General features: G+C 40.6%; 1 protein-coding gene across 3 annotated transcripts in view; it reads right to left on the bottom strand.

The window, feature by feature from the left end:
* The window catches only part of SCARB1 (scavenger receptor class B member 1), a 99205-nt gene extending 73752 nt beyond the window's left edge, over positions 1-25453 (bottom strand). For all 3 annotated transcript variants that reach the window (XM_088482126.1, XM_088482124.1, XM_088482125.1), the window contains exon 1: positions 25147-25453. In XM_088482126.1, coding sequence (XP_088338252.1) covers positions 25147-25266 — 120 coding nt within the window. In that variant the 5' untranslated portion in view covers positions 25267-25453. The remainder of the gene's footprint in view (positions 1-25146) is intronic.
* Positions 25454-26279: the final 826 nt, after the last annotated feature.

Below are 26279 nucleotides of genomic sequence, written 5' to 3'. Positions count from 1 at the left end.
ACACAGGAGTGCCTCATGTTTCAGGGGAGTGCCACATTCTACATCTGTGATCACATATGCAGCAACAATGGCTCCAGTGTCTCAGTTACAGCAGCCATAGACTCTCAGGAAGGCAATGTTTTCAAGAGCTGCATCTGATGCCGCATAGGTGTACGCAGGCGTGAACTGCTGCAAAAAGCTCAGGTGGGTGGGCATCTCACTACAAGTCCTGGTGCCCTGTTGCATTAGCATATCTTTGCATATCCACAGCTGTAAATATGCAGTAGCGGCAGAATTGGTGTTCAAATCTGAAACAGGCCCAAATTTTATTTTGTCTACACGGTAAGTTTCATATAAGTGAAGACCATGGAGTTCATAGACCAGTTAGAAAATCACAGTAGAAAAAAAAAAAACCACACACTGGGAAATTTATCAAAGCTTGATTAAATAGGAGATTTGTTGGTATTTTATCTCTCTCTGTCATTTTTCAAATACAGCCCTTTAGAATGTAAAGTTGTTTGGTTACTACTTTCTCCAAGTTTTGATAGATCTCCCCAATAATCTGCACACAATATTATTATTATTATTATGCTCAGAAAGCCGTGTGATGCTGAGTAGACAGTATGCCAGGCCATATGGACCAATACGAAACTGTAAGCATGCATCTTTCAGCTTTTCTTATTGTTCCTCCCACTCGGTTATCTTACCACCTATTTTAGAACTACGAATGATAACTTCAACTATTAAATAGGTTTTCTTCCTAGTATTGATTTTCACAACAGTATCGGCAGTTTCTATTACACAAGTACTTCGTGTGCTGTTTCTTTAAGTTAGAGATTTACAATATGCGTATTTACAATTGCCCCACTGCAGAATGCTTTTTGTAGATCCTAAACAGGGGCGATGCTACCATTAGGCAGCTTTAGAGGCGCCAGCCACTGGAGGGTGCCGCTGAGTCCACATGGGAAAAAAAAAAAGGGAGGGTGTCTCAGTCACTGCTGGGTCTTCTGATGACTTAGGCTGATGCAGGTGTGTATGTTAATGAGTGAGTGTTTAATGAGTGCAGGCAGGGTGATGTGTGTGTGTGTGTGTGGTGCTGACATACTGTATAATGGGGCACAGATGTGTGTCAAATATATATTGGGGCATGAATGTCTGGCATAATGTATTGTGGGACTACGAAGAGAAAGAAAAAGCGTTCCTATGTGGGGCACTCATGAACCTCAGAGTAATATTTTATCATGTTCCATTTCTCCTGGGATCCAACAATATACTAAAATATCATTTAATATAGTAAAAATTATACCAGCAAAAAATATAAAAATAAAAATGTGGACACAAACAGTTAAAGTGATTAAGATAAATATGAAGCTTTCAAGACTAATGAAAATGTATTATCTCCATTGTTCCTCTATAAAGCTCACATGACACAAAATTGCCTTATAGGTTAAACATACCACACCGCTTATTTATATATAATATTCTCCTATAGAGGGTCCTCTAATCAGGATTCAATTAATCTACACAAAAAAAAAAAAAGAAGAAGTGAGTTCTGTGACCACAATGCTTAATTATTCATATTATTAATAGTTGCTGTATAAAAGTCCATAAATGGTAGTATTATTCCTGTTTGTTCATCCAAAATTGGAGTTCGTATTCAAGAATAACTATATTCCAAAAATATCACTTTTGCATATGGTCATCTTTTTTGTGTGTAATATATCACAACGCGTTTTGGTTTAATCTGACTTAAGAATTGTCAAACCTGGTACATCACTATCATATTATTTGTAATGAGTTCCACTGTCTCTTATCCAACCCTGAAGCGGAGTAGTCTTATATCCAAATTTCAGTATTTAGTACAGTATACAAGGGCTCTGGATATTTATGTTCTATTATGACAACTGTTGCAATTTACTTGAAACAGGAACTCATTCTGTTGATTAATGATAACAGTTCTTCTAGTACTCGTGTCTCCCACACACTATTCAGACAGTGTTGTGAATGTAACGATCACATGGGCAGTCTAAATTAAGTCACTATTATCAAATTCATGTGTTATTACATTTTACATAAAATGGGAGAGTCTTTGCAATCATATTGTGCACGCTAGCAGCAAGTGCAGCGTGTCTTCCTGACGCGCATTTTGCTTGGTCAGGTTATTCATAGGTTTTAGACTGCACATGTGATCGTTACATTCACAATGCTGTCTGAATAGTGTGTGGGAGACGCATGAGTACTGGAAGAACTTATCAAAATAATGAATTCCGGTTTCAATTAAATTGCAACAGTTGCCATAATATAACAAAGATCCAGAGCCCTTATATACTAAATACAGGTTGAGTCTCCCATATATCTAAAATGCTTGGGGCCAGGGGTATTTTGGATAACGGAATATTCCGTATTTTGGAATATTTGCAAATCATAATGAAATATCTTGGGAATGGGACCCAAATACACACACACACACGTGTTATATATACACACACACACGTGTTATATATACACACACACACACACACACGTGTTATATATACACACACACACACACACACACGTGTTATATATATACACACACACACACACGTGTTATATATACACACACACACACACACACACACACACACTGCTTGCAGGTCATTTTATACAATATTTTCAATACCCTTAATGGTGTAAAGCAAACTTCGTAGATGGAAGCATTCGAAATTTGACGGATGTACAGTGTAAACACGGCCAAGAGCTTCTGTTGCTCTGATACCAGGATGGCCATCTACAGAGACTCCCCGTTTTCTGCGCATAAAAACTTTGAGAAGCACTCCATGTGTAATATTTTGGCAGCTCACTGTACAGCAGGGTCATCCATTTGACACAGTTCGAAGAAAGAAGTCAATGTTGCTGTGTCTGCTGGCAAAGCCTGCTAAAGCGCTCTTCGATAATAAACATTAAGATCATGACAAAATATGACAACACAAAAACGCTTGCTCCGAGGCCCTACCCATGTGCAGTGAGGTCCCACAATGTGTACAGCAAAAATTGTGGGTTTTAATTAATTAAAAATTAACTAATTCATTTCGATTTCAAATTTTTTTAGTTGCCTCCGCCGTGTTTTAATAGGCTCGTATGTAAAATTTCACAATCTTGGCTTGTAAACTGAATTTATATAGAAAGACAAATTTTCACTTTTATATAGCAGATAATTATTTTTGGCTCAATGGACAATATTACCTCCAAAAAAAGGGAACGTCGATGGGTAGCAGAATCTCTTCATGGGATGGTGGGAGGATGTAGTGGTGTGGAACAATAATTCTTACGTTGAAAATATACTTGTATGGCTAAGATTTATAGATTATATATTTTATTTGGGGTGGGAAAGAGGAAGATCTTAAAATAGTTCTGTGAACATCTTAAATTAGAATTTTAAAAACAGATCCCTAGTTTTTAATATGGATTGCAAGGAAGTTAACTTTTTAGACCTAATTATATATAAGACAGGAGAAAAACGTAGCCACAAGGAATTACGCAAAACCCACTGATAGCAACTCATATTAAAGTGAACAGCCATCACCACACAAGATGGCTTAAAAACATCCCTAAAGGGACAAATTTGCAGAGTATGCAGAAACTGTACCAGTGAGGAGACTTAATGACCAGGTGAGAAGCTTAAACCAAAATTAATTGTAAAAGGATATAAAAAGATTATAGAGCATACCATTGCAGTGTTCGCAAAATATGCGATATAACACGTTTTTACGCGGTACAGAGAGTGAGGGACTCAGTTTTTAAATATGTCCGGGTCCCGCAGGACGCTATGAACTGTGGCAATCCTCAGCGTCTCCTCAGCTGCCCAATCCCCGCCGGCAGCATCTCCCCAGCCAATCATCTCCACCTGAGCTGGTGACAGGCGCGGTGTGTCACCAGTCGCATCATGCTGGTGGCGCGGAGCACCGAAGGGGAGTGAGTTTCAACTTAGGGTGGAGACTCTCCGCCGGAGAGCGCTCGGTGAGGGGAGACCCATTACCAATTTGTGCAGGGGCGCCCTCATCTCGGCTGCAGGATGGAGACACGCCGCAACGGTTCTGCCAAGCCGCTCCACCCAGGTAGCCAAGATACTCACCGCCCCACCGTGGTGACAGATCCAGAGGAGATGCGGAAAGACCCTGGCCACGGCTGCATCCCGCCCTCGCGTCAGGTGGCCATATGTACGGCAATGTCAGGATAAAGGGTGTGTATTGCTGGGCTTAGCTCCCTCACCTGCTGTCGTTTCATTCACTAGTATTGCGACTATGGCAGCGGCTCCAGACTCGTCACTTTGCTCCCTTTCTGCTCAATGACTGGAGCTGTCTGCAAATTGTACCATTTATACCATCCTGCTCAGTATCCCACATTACAGCTCTAGACAGCAAGGAATGAATGTATCTATAATAGGAACCTTGGTATGATGCACAACATGAGACTGAGCCTATTCGTATGTTTGCATTAACACACGCTCCATAACATTTATTGTTCCGCTTTAATTACGGCCTGAAGTTCCCTCCCTAAACCAAGCACTGCCATCCCTTCCCCCCCCCCTCAACTCACTGGTCTATCGCAACTGTTACATGTACTCAGCACTGCCAAAGCTGCCACCTGCCCCAACTGTTCCCTGCCCATCGCCCCTTCTCTGGGGCTGATTCAGAGATTTACGTTCATCAGACTAAACATACATCTGATTCTTAGGGGTCCGCGCATGTGCAAAGCGGGTCCTGTGGATCTCGCTCGCTGGAACCCCCCACCAAGCCGCAACATGATTGACATGCTGCAGCATTTTGGGGCATGCATGGTCACTGTTCCCGGAAACGGGGGAGTGAAGACCCAGTTTTCATGGTGGGACAAGGCCAGGGTCTGCACCAACGGACGCAGATTCCTGCCTCTTACATGGCCAGTACCCAGTCAGTCTGCGGGAAGCTTAAGCTCCTGAAGCCTGACCAAAGAAGCAACCATTGCCACAATCTGCCACAATGGTTGTCCCAGCCGCTTGTGTGCGGCTCTGCAAAACAGTCCATCTTTGTATCCGGCCCTTTGCTCTCAGCACTGCACCTGTTGGCTATGTGAGATCAAGGCAAAGCATTATCTGTACTAAAAATATTATATGTCCCTTTCCATAGTTTATGCTATGCGTAGGGCACGTGGGGTTGTCTAATGGCATATGGGGAGTTTAAAAGCATAAATTGTGATGGGAGCCAGAAACTGGAGTAGGACCCCAATTTTTGAAAGTGAGGGGTCCCAGGGACCCACTTTTTTTGCTCAGCGCAATCACTGCCATTGATGAAATGAAAAATATTCCACAGAAGGACCTTAGCGTATAAAGAGAAAACAAATCCTAAAAAAAAAAAAAAAAAACCCCACACAAAAAAGGTCCCCTTTAACACTACATACAAAACAAAAGCATATTTTTAGAAAGAATTGGTACTTGCTACAACAATAGCGTTCCCGCTAGGGTGTTTCCAATTTCTGAAGGGCAGAAGACACCCTGCCCTCCAGTGCGGCACTCCGCTGTAACAGCCTGCAGGTTCTGTCCTCCTCCCGTGGGGCGCAGTATCCACTGAGTGAGGAAAACAGCAGAGCAGCGGTCACCGCCAGGGAATGGACACCAGTCGCATGCGCCCTGCATCCCTTCACAATGACCGCAGCGCCCGGCATGTCCGTAAGGGAAGCGGTATGATTTACCGCCAGACCCCTGCCCGGCGGTTGGAATCCAGAGACCAGGACATCGTCAAAGCTAATTATTAGCTAACCTATTTCTAACACCCTAACCCTCCTTTAGGGTGCCTAACCCTAACCTTCCCCCCCCCAGTGCCTAACCCTAATCCCACCTTCCCCGCTGCCTAAACCCAAGTCCCCCGGGGGGGGGGGTGCCTAACCTTAAGTACCCCCCGGGATTCCTAAACCTAACCCCCCCCCCCCATGCTGTCCGCAGTGGTGCCTGGCATCACTTCGAACGGGACGCCGGTCTCCCAGCGCCGGTAAAATGACAGGCGTCAATTTAGACGCCTGTCATTTAACCCTCACTAGGATAAAGCAGTCGGGAAGCCGACTGTCGGATTAGGACCGCCGGCTTCCCGACTGCATACAGGGCCTGATTCAGAGCCGGACGCTCTGACCAGAGCGCTCGCTCTGAATCAGGGCCCTCCTCCATTAAAATGGAGCGTCTTCCTGGACGCTCGTATAGCTGTGGGTGACCACCCACAGCATATACGAGCGTCCAAAAAGATGGTCGCGATGGTCTTGACCATCGCAACCATCGGACTTGCGACGGAAACCCTGCGGTAGGGTTTCCCAGCCACAAGTCCTGGAGTGATTTTGGCTCTGTCAGAGCCAAAATCACTCCCACTGACATCACTAGTGATGTCAGTGGGGCCGGCTTCAGACGGTAGGCGTTCCCATGGGAACGCCTCCGTCTGGCAGGCACGCCCACCAAAGGGGGCGTGCTGTCACTCACCATCGACAGCACGCCCCCTTTGGTGCGAGACCCGGAGCGACAGCTTGGCTGAGAAATATAAAGAGGTGTAACCAACCATACACTGTCCAAAACACTTTTTAGAGAAGCATCAGGGTTCAGTGAATGGAATCAAAAGTATTATGGGTATTAAAAAAATAAAAAAAAGTTGAAGCCAATTGGAGGACAAAGGAGTGGAGACATTTTTAACCAAGGCAGAAATTAGGCTTATACAGTACATGAAGCAAAGACACTTCAACCACACGGTCTGAATGCGGACTTTAAAATTAAATGGTTCCTTTAAAGAGATTTAGGATTGGGCCATATAGATAGATATTGCACTTTTTTCATTACTTCTGATTAGTTTTAGGTTTATTGGATACTTTTAAAATATGATCTTTTTACAGAATACAAGACTTTTTTTTTTTTTTTTTTAAATCATGTTTTTATAGTGGATGTATTTCTTTTGATACATGGTCTTAGAATTACTACATTTTTTTTTTTTTTTTCATCCTTCTCTTTTTTATAGGCGCTCTGAAATAATTTTAAGCCCTATTATTGGATTTATCTGTATTCATGTATTTATGTTTCCACTCCTAATTCGTAGGAATTATGTTTAATATATTTTTTGCTCGTGCAGGTTTATACTCCACTACATTATAGATCAGTGGCCCCATTGGGTATGATATGTCACCACTCAAGAAAGTCTCAAATGCTTAAATTCCCCATTCATTTATATATCTTAAGGTGCATACACACGTAACGATTTTGTAACCAACGATCTGTCAGATTATACCTTGAAACAGTGAACAATTTTTGAAGTGTAATGAACGATTTTTATAACAATGAACGAAAAATGTTCCTTCCCTTAATTAAAATCGTTATGTTGGACAGTCTGAAATGAACTACAAACGGGAGCGTGCTTGAACGATTCTCGTTCATCGTTATAACTCAGAAACTGAACGATTTTTTGAACGATTTAGACGTAGTTATAGTTAAAACATTAAAAAAATTGTTACGTGTGTATGCACCTTTACGGCGACAAGGATGCATGGAATATAGAGAAAATGGGGTTAATGTGGGTGGCTGGAGTCTGTGTGGCTCTTATAGTGTATGTTGTGGTAAACCTCCATGCACTTCCACGTTATCACTGTACTCCAATAAATCTCAGAAGTAGTCAAAAGGAGTATGACGCGATGAGCTTCAGGGAGTGGAAAGCATGGCCAATATAGAGGAGACAGCCACGCAAATACAGGTGACACTGTGCGTTCCAGGGGATGGCATTCACGGCGATCTCGTGTAACGAGACCTTGCGCAACAGTCGGGAAAGTGGGAAGAGGAAATGGCATGTCACGTGATGCATTCCAGGAGGTTCAACCCGACGCAGTAGTTTAAGCCTGCACCACCATACATGGGGACTAGTAATATATATGAATTCAGGATAAGGTAAGTAATTACCTACACCTTTATGCTATACACTTTATGTCTATCTAGAGATTCTGGATAGGAAGTTAAGATTACTAATTGATAGAACACGCCCCTTGATGAGAGAAAGGGGTGGAAATAGTCACTTCTGCTATAAATACTGTATATTTTACAAACTGAAATGGAGGTCAATTGTAACGAATGAAACTTTAGGCTGGGTAGACACCTACCATATCTGCAGATCGAGTGATCTGCAGATATATCTATAGAGGATTGTTGTTCATACACAGTGAACCACCATCATCTGTCATCTACCTGCAGATCCCGCTGGCTGTGTCACGCACCCCCCTCTCTGCGGCCTCTGCAGCAAGTACACACGGCCGCCCGCAGAAACAGCGAAATGCCCCAATATATCTGCATATATATTGGGCATCGGCTGTGCACCAGAGCCGATGTGATATGTCTGAACAACATCGCTCACAGACATATCTCTGGTACACCCTGGCTGACGCACACATTGATCGACCAATATATCTGCCAGTGTGTACCCAGCATTACTGTAGCCTCTCATACAAAAAGGGGGGGGGGGGAAGCTATGTAGGTATCAAAAGCAGCATTTTCCAGATCAGATAAATGCTCATGAAAATGGAGCATCTGAGTGTTTCATAAGCAGCAACAAATAAAATAATAGCAGATCAGAAGTCTCCTACCTAAATATCAGATATGTAAATTCAGGGGAAGAACAGTTTGTGGGCCCCATAGCAAAATGTGGGGGAAGACCCACCAATAAGTTCAGCCTTGCCAATTAAAGATGTTGACACTGGGGTCAGTGAACCAAGCCTTGGATAGAGGTAAACTGGACAGACATCGATAAAGTACCAACCAATCAGCTCCTGTCATTTTTCAAACAGCCTGTAACATGAAAGTTTGGAGCACATTGGTTGTTACTTTATCTCTCTTAAAATGCCTAGTACCATAGACCCCACTTTGTTATGGTACAGTTATGATTTTCAGAGACTATCTGGGGGTAGCGTACCAATTCTGAAGTAACTGCCTTGTTTTGTAATGCATCCTTCATTAATTACTTGAGAGAGTACTGCATATTTACGATTGTGAGTGGATTGCAGTATTCTACAGAAGTGAAAATGAGACAAGCTTTTAGTGGAAGGCAGGATTTTGCCCTTTCTATACTTTGTTCATAGTCGAAAACAAACATTCAGGAAAAGGATCACTAAGTCTCGTTTTGTGTTCTACAAAAAACAAAACAAAAAAAAAAAAAACTTATGTTTGCTGTAAGGGTTTAAAGTCTGCTACATACAGAATTCACGGTTATGTACTTTGCATTCTGAGACAAGGTTATGTACCATGTGAAATTATGCTGTTGTAAAGAAAGTAATTATGATTAAAAAAAAAAAAAAAGTTTGCATGAGGGGACCTATTCAATGATTAAAGTGGGTAGAGCTGTTTGAGGCCAATTTACATTCATTTCCACAGAAAAGAAAAAATAAATAAGACAGCAACCAGTATGTAGACACTGGGGTCAGACTCATTTACATATATAAATATTTCCTTTGCAAGTGCATTAATATATCATATACACTAATCGTTACGTGACCAAATATTGCTAAAAGAAGAATAGACACGTCTCAGATTTACTTACCAAATTCAAACAAGCAAATTATTTAAATTATGACATAGTAACCAACCTTACACAAGTTTTTCTTTTATAAAGTGGACAGACACACACACACACGTGTCACATAAAATTTATCAGAGCACTTGCATCAGTTTTTCGACTAAGACGCATTTTCGGACGAAAGACGCTCAGCGCAGAGTTGCACAGGGGAAGGGATGTTTCGCGCAAATGCTGCAATTGTGTATGAGGAGACATCTGTAGTCATTACATAGATATTCAGAATTTCTAAAAAGTTAACAGTGAAAAGGTCGACATGGAATTAGTTTTCACTTTACATGCCACCTGACACTATTTTACACTATGGAACTGTGGGCCAAAATCAGAGTTGTGCTGCGCTTACGTTACGGTGACAGTCACATTACTGGAGATGCTGAACCAATCTCCAAGAGGCAGGGCATGGTTTGGATGGCAGAAACATTACTGAAAGGATAGATGGAGTATGAAGACGTGCACTGTGTGCTCAGCCAGCAAGTGGGCAATATCTGCGAGAGTCTACCACTATTGACGCCCAATCTCGTCCGATCTTGGAAACCAAGCATAGGTTGGGCCTGGCTAGTACTTGGATGTGAGACCCCCTAAGAACACCGGGTGTAGTAGATGTTATTACTAGGGATGTGCGCCGGACCATTTTTGCCGGATTTGGATTCGACACACAGTAGCCCTTTTACACAAACCCCACAGTAGTGCCCCCTATGCAGTCCCCTTAGTAGTATGCCTCCCACTTAGCAGGCCCCCAGTAGTAGTAGTATGCCTCCCACTTAGCAGGCCCCCAGTAGTAGTAGTATGCCTCCCACTTAGCAGGCCCCCAGTAGTAATAGTACTAGTATGCCTCCCACTTAGCAGGCCCCCAGTAGTAGTAGTAGTATGCCTCCCACTTAGCAGGCCCCCAGTAGTAGTATGCCTCCTTACACAAAAAATAAATATATATATATATATATATATATATATATATATATATATATATATATATATATCTTACCTGAATCCCCGATCCCGCCGCCATCCGCTCTGCTGTCGCGTGCTGAGGAGGGAGCCGGAACTCATGAGAGAGCTCCAGCCGGCTCCCTCAGTGCAGCAGCCAATGAGAGTCTGTGACTCTCATTGGCTGCTATTACAAACACACAGCTGCCGCTGGCGGCTGTGTGTTTGATCTGTGTAGGGCAGACCGCTATCACAGCGGTCTGCCCTACACTAGCGGGGCCCTGACGTCAGAGGATTCTTTTGCGAGAATCCGACATAAAGAGGCTGCGGCTCGGCCTCGAACGGGGATCAGAGTCAGGCAGGGAACACCCGAACAGCGTTTGGGTGGACTCGGATCCCCAATGTTCGGAGCGGTTCGGATTCCACAGAATCCGAACCGCTCATCTCTAGTTATTACCAACATGCAAGAAATGTTGTCCAGAAGCTTTATTATGGAAGTGATCGAAAGAGCAATGACATTGAAAGAATTGGGAATTAAATCGGACTGGAAGAATTTTTGAAGCTCAACATTATAATATATATATATATATATATATATATATATATATATATATATATATATATATATATATATATATATATATTATTTTTTTTTCCCTTGGAAGAAAATTATTCACATTTATTGGGATTTATTAAACCCAATAGACTGCATATCTCAAATTAATAGTCAATCTAAAATAGCATATATTTACTTCTGTCTTGTTTGCAGTATTATTGATATTTTTCAGAAGGGCTCTTTCAATTTATTTATTATTTTTCAATAATCAGGTGTGCCCCTTATATATTTTACGTCACAAATTTTGTGAGCTAAGAAATCCTTTTTTAACCATATAAAAGGTACATTATCCATGTTGGAACAAAGGGCGGAAGTATCACCAAGATATACCATCGCAAAAGGGTCTGTGACGCTAGCGTACAAAGAAGACTAGCAGGCGCTATGAGGTGTTGCATGTGATCTGCAGAACCAGTGAAGGAGTCCAGGGGGAGCATCATCAGACTGATGCAGGTCACTGGGGAGCGCGGAAGGACGAGTACCCGTGGCTTCAGCCGGAAGTGACGCTTTGAGCTCGGGCAGAAGCTGCATCAGACCACACGATGTCAGGTCGGAAGTGCCCTTCCAAGACGGATGTTTTCACTATTAAATTAGTATACTAAAAATATAAATTTTAGAAGATTATGATGGCGTTCAGACTATTTATATGGACAAATACATGTCATTGTTTAAATCAGCCTAATTTGAACTTTTAGTGCAAAAATGGGCGGGAACTGGATACTGTGGCCAACTACTCCTAATTAGTCTCCATTAGTGAGGTATAAAAATGCTGTCTCCCCACTATGTCTCTACTCCCTTGATGAAGTCTTAAGCAGACAAAACACATTGGAGCCTGTGTATCCTGCTACATTAACTATTTAAATTTTTAAACCAGTTAAGCAGCTCTTTATTGTATTTTTTATTTTGCTGTTTTTATCCGACTGTTAAATACAAGGCAGATTACTTTATGTTTTTACTCCATTAAATATCACTTTTTATATATTTACCTCATTGATTTATCATCACTGTTCACCATTATCATTTTTAGCGATATTATATAGTCATATCATTTATATTTGAGACATAGCACTTGCACTTTATTGAAATATAATCACGGCACTGATACATTTATACATGAATTTATGATTGGTCTTTTGTATATTCATTTATTGCACTTTAGATATAATAAGGTAGAGAGAATTTTATTAAATTTGAAATGGTTGATCTCAAATCAATATAAAAAGGATTTCAACATTTGTCATTATTGCAAAGTATTACTCTGCACCCACCAGGCTACTTTTAATGCCACCTGGCTTTCAAAACTAAGAACACGATGTTACCTTCCCCTATATAGCACAAACCCCAAAATCTAGAAACTATCCAAAACATTTCAGACACATTCACAGGTATGCTGGAAATTATTAATCTGTGCAACTAGTCAGCAAACCAATCAGAAGTTTCCTCACCATCGTTCGAGAAAGAGGTGGTGGGGGTGAGGGATAGCGCTCGTTAAAACAAAATTATAAGTAATATGGACTGCACCCTATTTTCAGTAAAATAAAATAAAAATTATACATTGGAACTTTTCATATCAAAGTCAAATGGGCAATTAAAACAAAAAAAATATATAATAAGTAATTATTATTTCTGTAACCCTGTTAATGCTCTCAAAAATATTCCAGGTTCTCTCTCTCAAAGATGCCGTTTAGTTTTAGAAGTGGTTAGGTTATGACATATACAGCTGTGAACTGGGCCATTAAATGAGCAAGTAAAAAAAAAAAAAAAAAAAAAAAAAAAAAAGAGGGGGTAGGCTGGAAGAGTTTGATGATATAGTACTACATTCATGAATCCAACAACCATGTAAAAGGAGGGAGATTTTCTCTCAACTATAATTGTAGATGATCATATTACATTTACAAGTTTCTTAACTTGGGGGAGGGAGATTAACTAGTTTGCGCCTCTTGGCGTGAGTGCCACAGGCATCCGTTATTTCTGCTCTCATTCTCCTGAGGCATCAAGCAGAAATCCGCCCAAAGTTGGGCTTTTGGGCAGCATGCCCAGTAGTTTGCACAGGTTTAGTGGATTTCCGCAGGTAATCCCAGTGCATTTGGGACATATCACCCATACATAGCACCCATCACTGTAGACCAGAGGCTCCCAGACTCCGCCATTACAGTTCAGGTTTAATCCATTGCTTGAGTCCTGATGGTTAAATTAAATTGACTGAGGTACTAATATAGTCACCTGTGCTCAACCACGGATAACCTTAAAACACGGACTGTAATGGCAGAACTTGGGAACCTCTGCTTTAGACCATAGCTGCAGGTGCCAGTAAACCTCTATAATGCTGTACCAACTGATTCAAAAAAGGGGGGGGGAATTTAGTTCTCTTAATGCTATAATGGTGGAGTCTCCCATATCCAAATATTCCGAAGTACAGAATTTTGGCTTGACTGAGATAATGAAACTTTTGATTGTTGATGGTTCAATGTACACAAACTTTGTCTAAGGCACAAATTATTAAAAATAATGTATAAAATTACCTACAGGCTGTGTGTATATGTAACATACATGAATTTCATTTCTGTACACAAACTTTGTTTGAGCCACAAAATTATTGAAAATATTGTATAAAATTACCTGCAGGCTGTGTGTATAACACATACATGCATTCTGTGTGTATATTTGGGTCCCATTCCCTAGATTTTTCATTATAAAATGCAAATATTCCAAAATACGGAATATTCCATTATCCAAAATTCCCCTTTTCCCAAGTATTTTGGATATGGGAGACTCAACCTGTACTTTGTCCTCATGGAACCTCACTGGGAGTTTTAAAAGCAGCATCAGGAATATAATAGTACCATCTGTAGATCTATTGCTAATCAATTAACACACTAGACCAGGGGTTTTCAACCAGTGTGGCCAGTGGAGGTGTTCCCCGTTGGCCCATAGGGAACAGCTCCAGTGACCATGGAAAACCTTGACCTTTTGGGTCCTGAGGATAGAGTTTGAGAACCTGTTCCTTAACAGTAACTTTTGAAGAAAATAAAAAAATCTTTTCTTGCAATGTACCAACTAGGAAGGAACATTGGCTAATGAACGTCCTTCCACACACTGACTGACAGTGCTCAGATAAGTCATGTTTTTGTAAGAGATGACCTTTGTTCTGCTTAAGCATGTGAGGATGATTCAAAATTCTAGAAATGGGAAGATATCAAATGCAAGGCATTTAAAAAAAACCAAAAAAAAAAACCCACCACACTGAATTGTGCATTACCGGGGATATCATATGAAAGCAATGCTTTACGCTTACGGGTACATTTATGATTTAGAACAGACTGATTAAATTGTCTACCAGAGTTCTTTTGCACTGTAAATACAGTATGCAAAAAGGACAGTTCACGCTGATCATTGTGTACAGGTACCCAAATTAGTGAAGGTGCACATACCTATGTTGAAGTTATACAGTATTCAATAGCGCTCACAAACTTCCACTCTTGGCTACTTGGTACCTTGGCAGCCACCAAGAACAAACAACCATTTAGTTCAATTTTGATTATATTACCCAGCGCTCACCAATATACCTACCATAGAGTGAGTGTGTCTAGAAGGCAATACTGTCACAATGACAAGATAAATAATCCTGCTTTAATAAAATGACAATTTATCCTTGCTGCATCCTAATAACTGGTGCAATATTCCTGTTAATTTCCATAATCCAATATAATTGTTTATTTAAAGTCACACAGCTGTATAGCAACTAGCAATAATTGGAGAAGAAGTCTAATAACTATTGGCTTTGCAGATATTTGGCTCGGATTATTGTTAATTTTGCAATGTTATTCTGATTTGTACCAGTCTGTCTTCATCCTTCCAAACTCCTTTTCCTTATTCTCTTTACTGTGAACAAAGAAAATAAAAACAGATGATACCACAGGTATATTTAAGAATGGGCCCATCCACCAATGGCCATCATAATTCATACTTAGCCAGTGACTGTTCTCAGAAACACCTTGTGCAAACAGAAAATAAAATACAACCAGTCAGCCAACAAAACTTGAGTCAGTATGAATGACCACCAGTTCAAATCCCGACAGGGGATTTAGGCAAGTGCAACTAACCCTACCCCTCCCCTAGGGACGCCTATCCCTAACCTCCCCCCAGTGCCTAAACCCAAGTCTCCCAGGGGGGGGTGCCTAACCCTAATCCCCCCTTCCCCTAACCCTCCTGGGAGGGGGGGGGGGTGCCTAAACCTAAGAGCCCCTAACCTAAACTTCCCACCTCCGCAGTTGTCCACACCCGCCGCCCGGCTTACCTTCCTGGTATGCCGGGCATCGTGCTCCCGATGTAGGAATAATGACAGGCGTCGGGATTTCAACACCTGTCATCAGCACCTTGCCAGGATTTGACAGTCGGGAAGCCGGCGGTCGGCATTTCAACTGTCGGCTTCCTGACTGCATCCCCTTAAGGATATTCAAAGGCGCTTGAGCCAAATTTTGCCATGGATGGGCTATGGTAGCCAGCAACTCAACAGTTACATTCCAGCCACCTAAAACAATTTGCAGTCAACTTTAGAATGACCAAGAAACCACTTTTTTTTTTGTTTGTTTTCAAAGGAGAATCAAAATATGGATAAAGCTCACAGGTCAGGTGTCAATGCAGTTGTGTGGTATACATTGGTCCCTTGATACAAAGTATATCAATATTTGAATGCCACACTGATGTTGCCAATCAGTTGCATAACTTAGCAGCAGCACAGTAAGTGAGCTTGATTGGCAGGATTTCTTAATGCCTAAAGTCTAGGACAGCTCTGGTACACTTCCAAAAACAAGACTTAATTCAGCAGCCTTCCTAGAAACAGATTCCTAACCGTTCCAGCATCCAGAGGGTGAGATTGAAAAACAAGCTGTTTCGGAAGAGTCAAGCAAAGGTCCTAGTGCTGTACTTGTGGCATATTGTAAAAGTATCTGCACTGACAGACTCAGGTTAGCAAGTACAAATCACTGTCTGCCCTTACGATGCGCCAGCTGTAATCAGATGGCGGGCTGGCACCAAATCAACATTGCTGCCACCTGGGCCCCCCTCGGCGGCCCTGCCTGGACCGGCCCACCTTGTGTACGTGACCAGGTGCAGGCAGCTCCGGCACAATAGCAGCTGCACCCCTTGTAGTTACGCTATGGTTTGCATGCATGTTCGCAAACAGTGAAGGTCCTTTTCAAAATCAATGGAATGGGGTTATAGGGGAGGACAATGTAAAATAAAAGGCATACTTAAGGATCCAGTCTTCAACCCGGGCAACGCCAGGTATCCCAGCTGGTAAATAATATGTGAAGTGTCAGTTTACGAGTCAGCCAATCACCATGACAGATATCCATACTAGTGTTTAGCATTTTCCAAGTGTGCATGCAGAGCAAAACCTGTAGTTTTTGTGCATATTCCCGGACTATTTTTCTAGGCTGACGTTATAATACCATGGTGGAGATTTGACGGATCAACAGCATTTAACAATAACTTTCATTCAGGACAACTTCCTGCAAATCCATGTAAAGAATTAGGCACATGGTACAGCTCGTAATAACTGTACAGTAATGCCTTTAAGTCAACTAAGGACGGGCATTGTATAATGCAGATTCAAATATTAACATAGAACTTTACAACCAAAATATGGATTTGCCACCAGTCCTAAAGATCAGATTAACTGAAGGTATACAAAACATAAAAAGCTATTGTCTAGGATTTCTTAAATTTGTTGGGAAAAAAAAAAACAAACAAACAAACAAAGTATGAATTCACAATGTCAGTGAGAAAAAAAAATAAAAATGGATGGACTGGCATAGTATAAATAATGGTGACAGTCTAGCAACACTGGAGATTTATATAAGCAAATACAAAAGGATAACCTACCAGACTTTAATTGGATCTGACAACAGAACACCAACAGATGTAGGTCACATATTATCCTCCGAGGCAACTGGAGCAAAAAAGGAAAGGAGTGGGCAGAAAGTCTAACCCTGTGATTATGCCACACAGCATGGTATATTAAAAGAAGTCCTATTTAGAAAGCTTCACTCACACAAAAAAAGCCTGTGCAACATTCTGAGAGCTGTAGGCACAAAGTGATATTAACAACTGGTGAGAGACATGATTCTATTGATGGGATTACTGCCGCAATTACCCTGTGTTACAGACAGGCTTCCAAACAATGTTTTATAACAAGGGAATGTGTTCCTCCTGTACATGGGCAATACTTTAGCAATTTCTGTGTACAGTTATAGATACTTCGTGTCAACCACAGCACCAGTCCTGAATCAAGTGCATACTAGGTTTTAAAATGACACATTATATTTTCATATTGTGTTTAAAATAGGTTGTGCAGCCCAACCCCCCCAACCCCCTTTTTCTGTGTATGTGTGTACTTAAGGTACACTTGTTGGTGAGGCCACTTCTCCTGGGCTAGCACTCTTCCTACCTGCCCTAGGTGATTTTAATTAGCACGGGTCCTGTGCATTGCAATACACACATGTAATGGGCACTATTAGAGGTAAGACCTAGATAAATTTATACAATGTGTCAGTATTCGGGATGTTAGGGACCCACCTGATGAGGTTCACCTTGATGTGGTCAAACATCTTTATCCAAATATGTAATAAGAACCTCAATTTAAAAACATTTATATATTAGAACAAATATAAATATATATTTTCAGTGTTCTTAGTGCTAAGAGTGTGCATCCGCTTTTCCCCCCACATTATATTTTCAGCAATGGAGTATGATAAATAGGTTGGCATATATCAAAGTCAGACTTGCACTTGTATAGGTTTCTATCCACTAGCATCAGCAAACCAACCTGCTTGCCAAACTACCAACAGCCTACTAAAGCCCTGTCGCTGATGGTATGGGGATATTGAAAAGGGCTAATAAATAACAGATCTAGAATAGAGAACTTTTTGCATAGAAAAATGTGTCTCCCAGAGGATATAACAACATCTCCCCCTCTACAGTACAAAGATGCAGGGAGAGCCGGGTTAAAACGCTATGGGGCCCAACGCAATATACTGGTCCTAGGCCTGAATCCAATAAATTTGTCAAAATTGACAACTGGTTAGTATAATATGGTCCCCTCAGTGCCACACGAGCCATAGCCAGGAGGCTAGTTGCCTAATAGTTGATTTGGCTCATCACGGTAGCAGAAAAACATTTGTTTTCAGAACCATCTACAAAGAAAAAAAAAAAAAAAAAAAAAAACACAAATTGCTATGCGACTTATTGCCAGTCTGGGACTTCTGCGTATGTGTGACCTTGCACTGCAGATTAAATTTTTTTTTCAAAAGTTAGAAACAGAAAAAAACTAAATACTCTAGTTCTGAATTTAAGATGCTTTGTATGTAGATGGACCAAGATGGTTAGACATTTCTGGTTTAACACCTTTTATTTAAAAAAAAAAAAAAAACCCACACGAGAAATCTTTGTACTTGCTTAAACAGCAAGAGAATGTTTAGCTTCCAGCTGAATTACATTCTTTGTGTATTATAAGTCACACACATGGGATACTCTAAGGATCCGGGTACAGGTTTGACAGTACTGTAGAGATAGCAGATCTTTTGCAGGCTCATACTAGCTCCAGCTAATTGTAGAACCATTTCCACCTTTTTCCCAGACTCAATAAAGTATGCATAAAAGCAATGTATTATAGGGGAATATGGCCAGTCCCTTTATGGTATAAAATATCACGTAGTTTTAGATTTTAAGGTTACTCCGTATAATGATTAAGTTATAAAACAAGTTTGCGCTCCGTGTGAATGAAGTGCTATTCTCCTGCAACTCCGTTGAGAATCTGATGTCAAAATACCCCACGCTCTAGTTTGATAGCGAAATTGCCGTTGTGCGACAGGAAAAAGTGCTCATCCCACTCCCTTCAGTGACTAACTTTAGTACAACAAATCATTGCTCTAAAATGACAGACTTAAATACTTGTTAGGCCGTTATGTTAAAGTTACTATAGTTGTAGGGTCCAATACATCAAACACAGTGGTCAAATAAATGTATGACGGCAGTTATAATTTTCTTTGAATTCTTAAGCTTAAAGTCGATACAGTTTGCAAGTTTATTTAGCTTTTCCGCCATATACGGCTCTGTACGCAGGCACACTAAATAACCAGTGTACAGTTTGACAAAACAAAGTGTAGCTGGCTTATGACTGCATACAAAGATTGTAGTCAGTCAACATGATTTCCTCAATAGTGCCAGTAAAACAACAAAAACAATTTCAATATTGGGATTGTTATAGGGCCCCCCAATCCCAGTATCCAAAGGTCTTGTTAGGGGGAACACTTCAAAATAAATAAAATGTCAGTGATACCAACTTGGGGGTTGACGACAAGTCTAGTCGGATGGTATATGCATGTAGTTATGATCCAACAATTCAAACAAACAGTGTGTCTGATCTTGCTAACGCTAGGGCAACCTGACCAGTCTGGTCGCTCAGAGGTTGACCAAGCAGCATGTTCACCATAAGCCCTTCATTTATTAATAGCACTGGTATTATAAAAATTAATTATGAATAGCAGCTAAAGCCTATACATGTGAAACACTTCAATGTTTGGTACATGTAGCCAAGTAGGCGGATTAGCTTCTACATTTGATTTTGTGGACTTACCAGAAAATTCACAAAAGTGCTGGAGCTTGATCTATGCAATTGAATAGATCCTAGCTTTGTGACTATAGTATCCCCTATACAACAAACAGAACCACTTTCATATTAAAAAGCACCTGTAATCTATTCTCTATGCAAATGAGGGAGAATTTACTAGGAACAATATAAAAAGAAAGCTGGTTTAGGAGTGAAAGACCAGTCCACTTTGACCAAACAAGCGATTCCAGGGTCCTTCACTTTACTAAACTAGGTAGAATCCCAGTGCAAATAAAGGGCTTTGCCAAGTATTTGTCACTCTCCACTGTGACTATATGAATGGAAGAAACCTGTACATGTGCCGACAAGTGCAATGGCTGGGAGCAGTAACAGAAGTAAATGGGTGAAAAAGTTTCAAAAATAAAATATTAATTTGATAAAAGTATGCTGCAAAACTAATCTAATCTAAAGAGCTTCAAATAATAAATTATCTTAAAAAGGAACATTATTTTGTATATCTTATCTGAGTGGAACAAAGACAAACCTTTTGTCCAGTGGTACTTCTCGTATCTTATCTATTCACTGTGCGACTTCAATTAAGGATTATTAATCCAAGTTATCCTAACCATTACAAAGCCAGACAAAACTGCAGCCTATGCCAATGTATTTTCTGTATAATCAGATTTACAGAACTAGACTTTTCCCAGAAGATGGGAAGAAAGACAAACGTATTCAGCCATGTACTGCTTTGAAGTTTCTCATGAGTAGCAGCTGCATTACTACTAGAGGTGAATAAATTAAACCCTCAAACCTGTTTATGTGGTTATGTAAAATTCCATTGACGTTACATCTCACCATCATGGTATGATCACCAATAAGGGAGGTTTCCAGAGTAGAAGATGTACTCATCGTATACATCACACTGCTTTAATTCACTATCTTCACCTCCCCACACAAAATCATGTAGTACAGGTTGTTACACTCATGCACAGCAGCGTCCTTGGCTGATGGTCATGTTTGTCAGATAAATCAATGTTTACTATCTTCAACCAAGATACAATCTCTAATTGACAAACCTTAAATCGTAATCACCAAGACCCCTTATTTTTATGGATTACATTTACTCTAAACATGCGTATATATTTAGTAGTAGAATTTATTGTCACAGTGTGTGTCACTGTTTTATGTCCTGATGAAGGGGTGAAAGGCCCCAAAACGTTGATTGTTTAATACACTCGTCTTTTACACTAGCCTGGGAGTGCCGCCTGTTTGTTCATTTTGAAGTACGTATGGACATTTTGTTTCCATAGAGGAAGGCACCCCAGCCAGTGCATAAAAAATTTAATAAAAAAAAAAAAATATATATATATATATATATATATATATATATATATATATATATATATATATATATATATATATATATATATATATACACACACACACACACACTGCATTGTTTTATTTCTGAGCACTCTGGAGGAGACACCATGGAAACTGGTGGGAGGGTCAGAGTTCAGACCCACTCTCATTACATACCATAATTTGTGACAGCATTCGGCGGCATGGCATCGGACACAATATCCCCAGATTGAGCTGCATGTACAGCCGACTTGGGATATCGTTAACGACCTGAGGGAGCGTGCATTGTGCATCAGTGAGTGCATTCACATTGGATGTGATGAACGATATATCGTTCAACGATATCATCCAGTGTGTATGATATGAGCCTTTAAGGTGATGCAGAGGCCACACTTTATTGTATTATTACTGCATCTATCCAATCAAGTGCCACCTTCACTCAAACTCTGCAATGATAATCATTTGAAATGCTAGCCATGTCTTCAGTAACCCCTCTAAGGCAGGGATATTCAACATGTGGCCTTCTAGCTGCTGTGGAACTAGACATCCCAGCATGCCCTGCCACAGCTTTCCTATTCAGGCATACTAAAATTGTGGCAGGGCATGCTGGGATGTGCAATTCCACAGCAGCTGGAGTGCTGCATGTTAAAGAACCTTGCTCTAGGGCTAACAAAATGTTGTTTCATGGACAATCCTACCACAACTTTAAAAAAAAAAAAAAAAAAAAACACACATTGCAGTTGCCAGATATTTCTGTTTTGTTACTTGGTTTTTGAGGACAAAGTGAACATGTAAAATAATGTTAACATTGGCAAGGGCACTGGTGCAACGTAGGGTTCCCCTGGCACCTCAGCTTTTTTTTTTTTTTTTTACCACAGAGAGCAAATATGTTTTGGAGAATTCTTCTATAGATTAAATTATATACTGAATGAAGTGTATTCAGATGGCTTTAGGCAGATCACTACACCATAATACTTACATTAACACTAGGGTCATTTGCTAGAGATCATATGACCCAGCCACTCCCTACTGAATGTGGGATATATTTAATTTACAACAGAAATCATATCCTCCTCATGTTTCAAATGTACACTGAACATTACTGAAAGCTCGGCTACCTAAATAATTTTATAGCGACCAGACATCCAAACAAAATGATTATGGAAAACACGTTTCCATTTTGATAGCTTGTGCAAGTATTTGTGCTCCATTACACCAGCAACCCTGCCAACAGTAACTTTCATTTTTATTTAATTTGCACAAGGCAAATCACTATACATGTATCCAACATAACAAAAGTCACTGTACAGTACTATTAGTACACTAGGGGCCGTATTCAATTAGCGGCAATAATACCGCCGGCAATAATATCAGCTGATTTTTGCGCTATATTATCGCCAGCATGCGCTCTCCCGTTTTTTCACAAAAAAAGGCAAATACAGGTAGGTGCGATAATTTAACAGGCGAAAACATCAGGACATGTAGGAATATGCATCTGTACCCCCAAAAAATGGCTAACGTACTGTACATCGGAAATCAATTTAGAAGTTTATTATTGGCCGTAATAAAGGTATTTAGGCGACTTAATATGCATCAGCTGGCTGTAATTTCCTTTTTTTTTTTTTTTTTTAAAGTGTTAAAAATTATAGAAAGCTACTTTTTTCTTCCAAGAAATTACTGTTGCACATGAATTGTGGGTAAGTTAAAATGGGTGCAAGTATATTTTCATGTCGTAAAAGCACACTTTTAAAAACAGTTACAAAAACACCTGCTGAAGCCACGTGCAATGTTTAAAACACCTGTCGCATCCATATACTGTAGCACCACAAAATACCAGACCCAATATGTTAATTACATTTTCAACGATTTTATTTTTTCCACTCAAGACTTGACCTGTTTTTGGCCACATAACCAAAAACTTTTGGGGCAATTTATCATTGCCAGGGGGGGGGGGGGGGGGGGGGCGGTTAGGTCTAAAGGGTTCTGAAATAAATCCCAACATGTCAGGCAAAAATAGGGATTTTGCATTTTTTTCACTTGGTCTGAGAAGGTGAAGACCTTTTGCCTGTTTCACTCTATTACCGCGATATCGGCACTTCTCTAACCTAATTGAACACACACATCCCCCCCCCCCCCCCCCCCCCCCAAATGAGAATGACCCATACAGGAGAAAGAACAAACAAGCTGCAGCAGATTAGCAATCCACTGAACCAGAATTAACTGCCACGGTGCCCCCTTAGATATGGAAATGGGCATCCAACAAACAAGTGTAGAGGCAGAACGCCCATGTCTCTTAGGATAATTAGCATGCACTGCTGCTCGCAGATTCCTGATCATCAGGTGTAGGACCTGCACGCAGTCTGGCAGCAGAATGTCAGTAATTGACAGTCTGCTGCCATTTGTGGCCTGCGAAGGAGCGGCGACGGCCTCTGTATCCCAAAACTGTCACCGCCATTGGGGGGGTTAGGAGGTTTCCTGCATCTGCAGTGGCTGGCTTGCGTGATCTCAGTCACTCAGCCAGACTATGATAGAAGAGACTATCCGAAGCTGCATCCTTGGACGCAGCTCAGATCAGTAATACATGCAGGAGGCATCATGCCTCCTGCTGCAATACCATATTAGTGCCACCATTATCAGCTGCGACAGCAAATCCGTCCGCTGCTGAATCAGGCCCTAAGTGAACGGCAATACGACATTCCAGTCCTTTAATCAGACTTTATATACTAAATATATAGGACATTGTTATTTTAATGAGACACTTGGAGAATTTATTAGTCACAATTTTATAGACGGCCAAATCCTTCCAAAAATGTAATGGTTTGGGATCTAAATTAAACTAAATACTTGGCAGACTCCTAACAGCAATACAACAAACGTCTATAAACAACAATGAATAAAATTTACAAAAACTTTTAGTAGAACTTTAAAGGACCATATTGCAGGTTAATAAAAAAAGAAAAAACAAGAAGACAAACCGTAGAGAGCAATCCAAGCTGGCAAAAATTACAGCGCTGGTAAATTATACCCTTATATACAATAACAGAAATAAGAAGCGCACATACAGTACAAAGCAGAGCATTTTTCAGAGTTTTTGGTCTGGACTACATCTACAGAACAGAAAAAAGTCCCACCACAGTGTTTAAATATAAAAAACTGCAGCATGACAAGTTGGTAGAAGCATGTAACGCTACGCTGTAAAAGGAATAAACACTGCCATAGCAATCACTGGCGATTTTCATGTGCTGTTTGTCATTTCAAAAACCAGATGAAAGTGCACATGAGGTCCATTTTTTTTTTATTTTTATTTTTTTTCTTTCCTTAGGAGGGGCAGGGGTTCAAAATATTTTTTTTTTTATAGGAGTATGCCAGAATGAAAAGACTTAGGAGTCTATTTACTAAGCAGTGTTCAGAGAAGTGTGAAGTGAAGAGTGAAAAGTGATAAGGTGCCAGCCAATCAGCTCCCAACTGTCATCTCACTGGCTTTGTGTGAAAAATGACAGTTGGGAGCAGATTGGCTGGCACCTTTGCACTTCTCTTAACACTGCTTAGTAAATAGACTCCATAAAGTACTTCATTGTAAGAGCCCAAGTCAGGATAAATAAAATTACACTTTGAAATGCTGTTCAATGTACACAAATATCCAAGTTCAAGGATAGAGATAACAAAGTTAGGGGATTAAGAAAATCATAGAATGACATAAGATCTCCCTCATTCATCTACAAGAAGCGCTTACATTATGGATTACAATGAAAGGTATAGTGTATGAAATAACCTCTTGTCGCTGTATAAATAATTCAGTCAGGCTGTACAGTTGGCATGTGCTTATTTAAGGACAGAATCCTGGGTGGGGAACAGAATGGTCATTGCTACACTCTGGAGGAAAGGGAGACGTGTAGCCCCAGCAGGAACACAGAACTGTGTGCTGTGCACGTGGATCGGATGAGGAGGTCAGTCATTATTTTGGATTTCCTCAGTCATGTGAGCCCAAGCATCAGTCAGATCAAAGAGATATGGACTATTACCATGCCGCATGCTTGTTACTCTTATGCCTACAGTGCGCTTACCTTCTCCACTTGTTGCTGCATAATAACGGGGACCATAAACACCAGAACTGTCCCGAGAACCACTAGCAGCAGGCCGATCACCCCGAGGACTATGGACTTCTTATTGCTGGGAGCTCTCATGGCTCAGACGGGCAGCAGGGTAAACACAACGCAGACTGGAAGCCGGTGTCCCACTCAGCTCTCTCCACTTCGCCTTCAGCTCGGGAGACATCCTCTCACTGAGTTTTATTGCACAGGGAAGGCAAAGGACCGCCCTGTGCAAGCTTACCCAAACTCACCCCACTCTCCAGCGATCCATGGTGTTTGGGAAGGCCCCACCTGAGGGGAGGAGGCTGGGAACTCGGGCCGGCCCCACTGCTGTCTGTCTGTCCGTCCCTCTCACTCACTAGTAAACAAACATTACATTATATGTATCCACCATCAAGACAAGTATCATGTAGAGGAAGGATCACTCCCGAGAGTGTGGACACCCCGATCTGTTATTTGTCTCCTTAATAAATCAATGACGGATTTTTATCAGGCGTCCTAGAGAGTCTGTTATACAATTGAATTTGTTATTCATCATTTCAACAACACCGGACTATAACGTACATAACTAAATTAAAGCATTTTCCACTTTCCCACATAAATAAGGAAATAGGTATATTTACTAAGCGATGGATTTTCAAAAGTCACGATTTTTGCCGATTTTGCCTGCCACATTTACAAGGGCAATAATAGTATATGAAAAATCAGGCTTGTTTTGCATTAAATATTATTACCCTTTTAAATTTGACAGGCAAACATGGAGGGCTTTGAAAATCCACTACTTAGTAAATACTAATATAAACCATAATGTTGATCAAAAGTTAAAATGACATACTCTATGTGCAACAATTACATCGTGCATATTGGGTGCTGATTTGTTCTGGTTTCTGTATAAACAATTACATTCTAAATAAGTCATATAATGTATTACTTTATTATTATGGAAATATATATATTTTTACTTTCCATATGAAATAGAAACTATTCTCTATCCCTCCTCTCCAAAAATTATTATCTTTATTTGTATTATTTTTCTTTCCCATGAAATGTCATACACAGACTCCAATGGAACAGTGACACGCAGTGGCAATTATGAAAACTTGTAG

Source organism: Taudactylus pleione, unplaced genomic scaffold (genome assembly GCF_031769625.1).
Source record: "Taudactylus pleione unplaced genomic scaffold, aTauple2 ptg000282l, whole genome shotgun sequence".
Classification (NCBI taxonomy): Eukaryota; Metazoa; Chordata; class Amphibia; order Anura; family Myobatrachidae; genus Taudactylus; species Taudactylus pleione.
The sequence above is the reverse complement of the archived record's forward strand: the minus strand, read 5'-3'. Positions and strand labels throughout refer to the sequence as shown.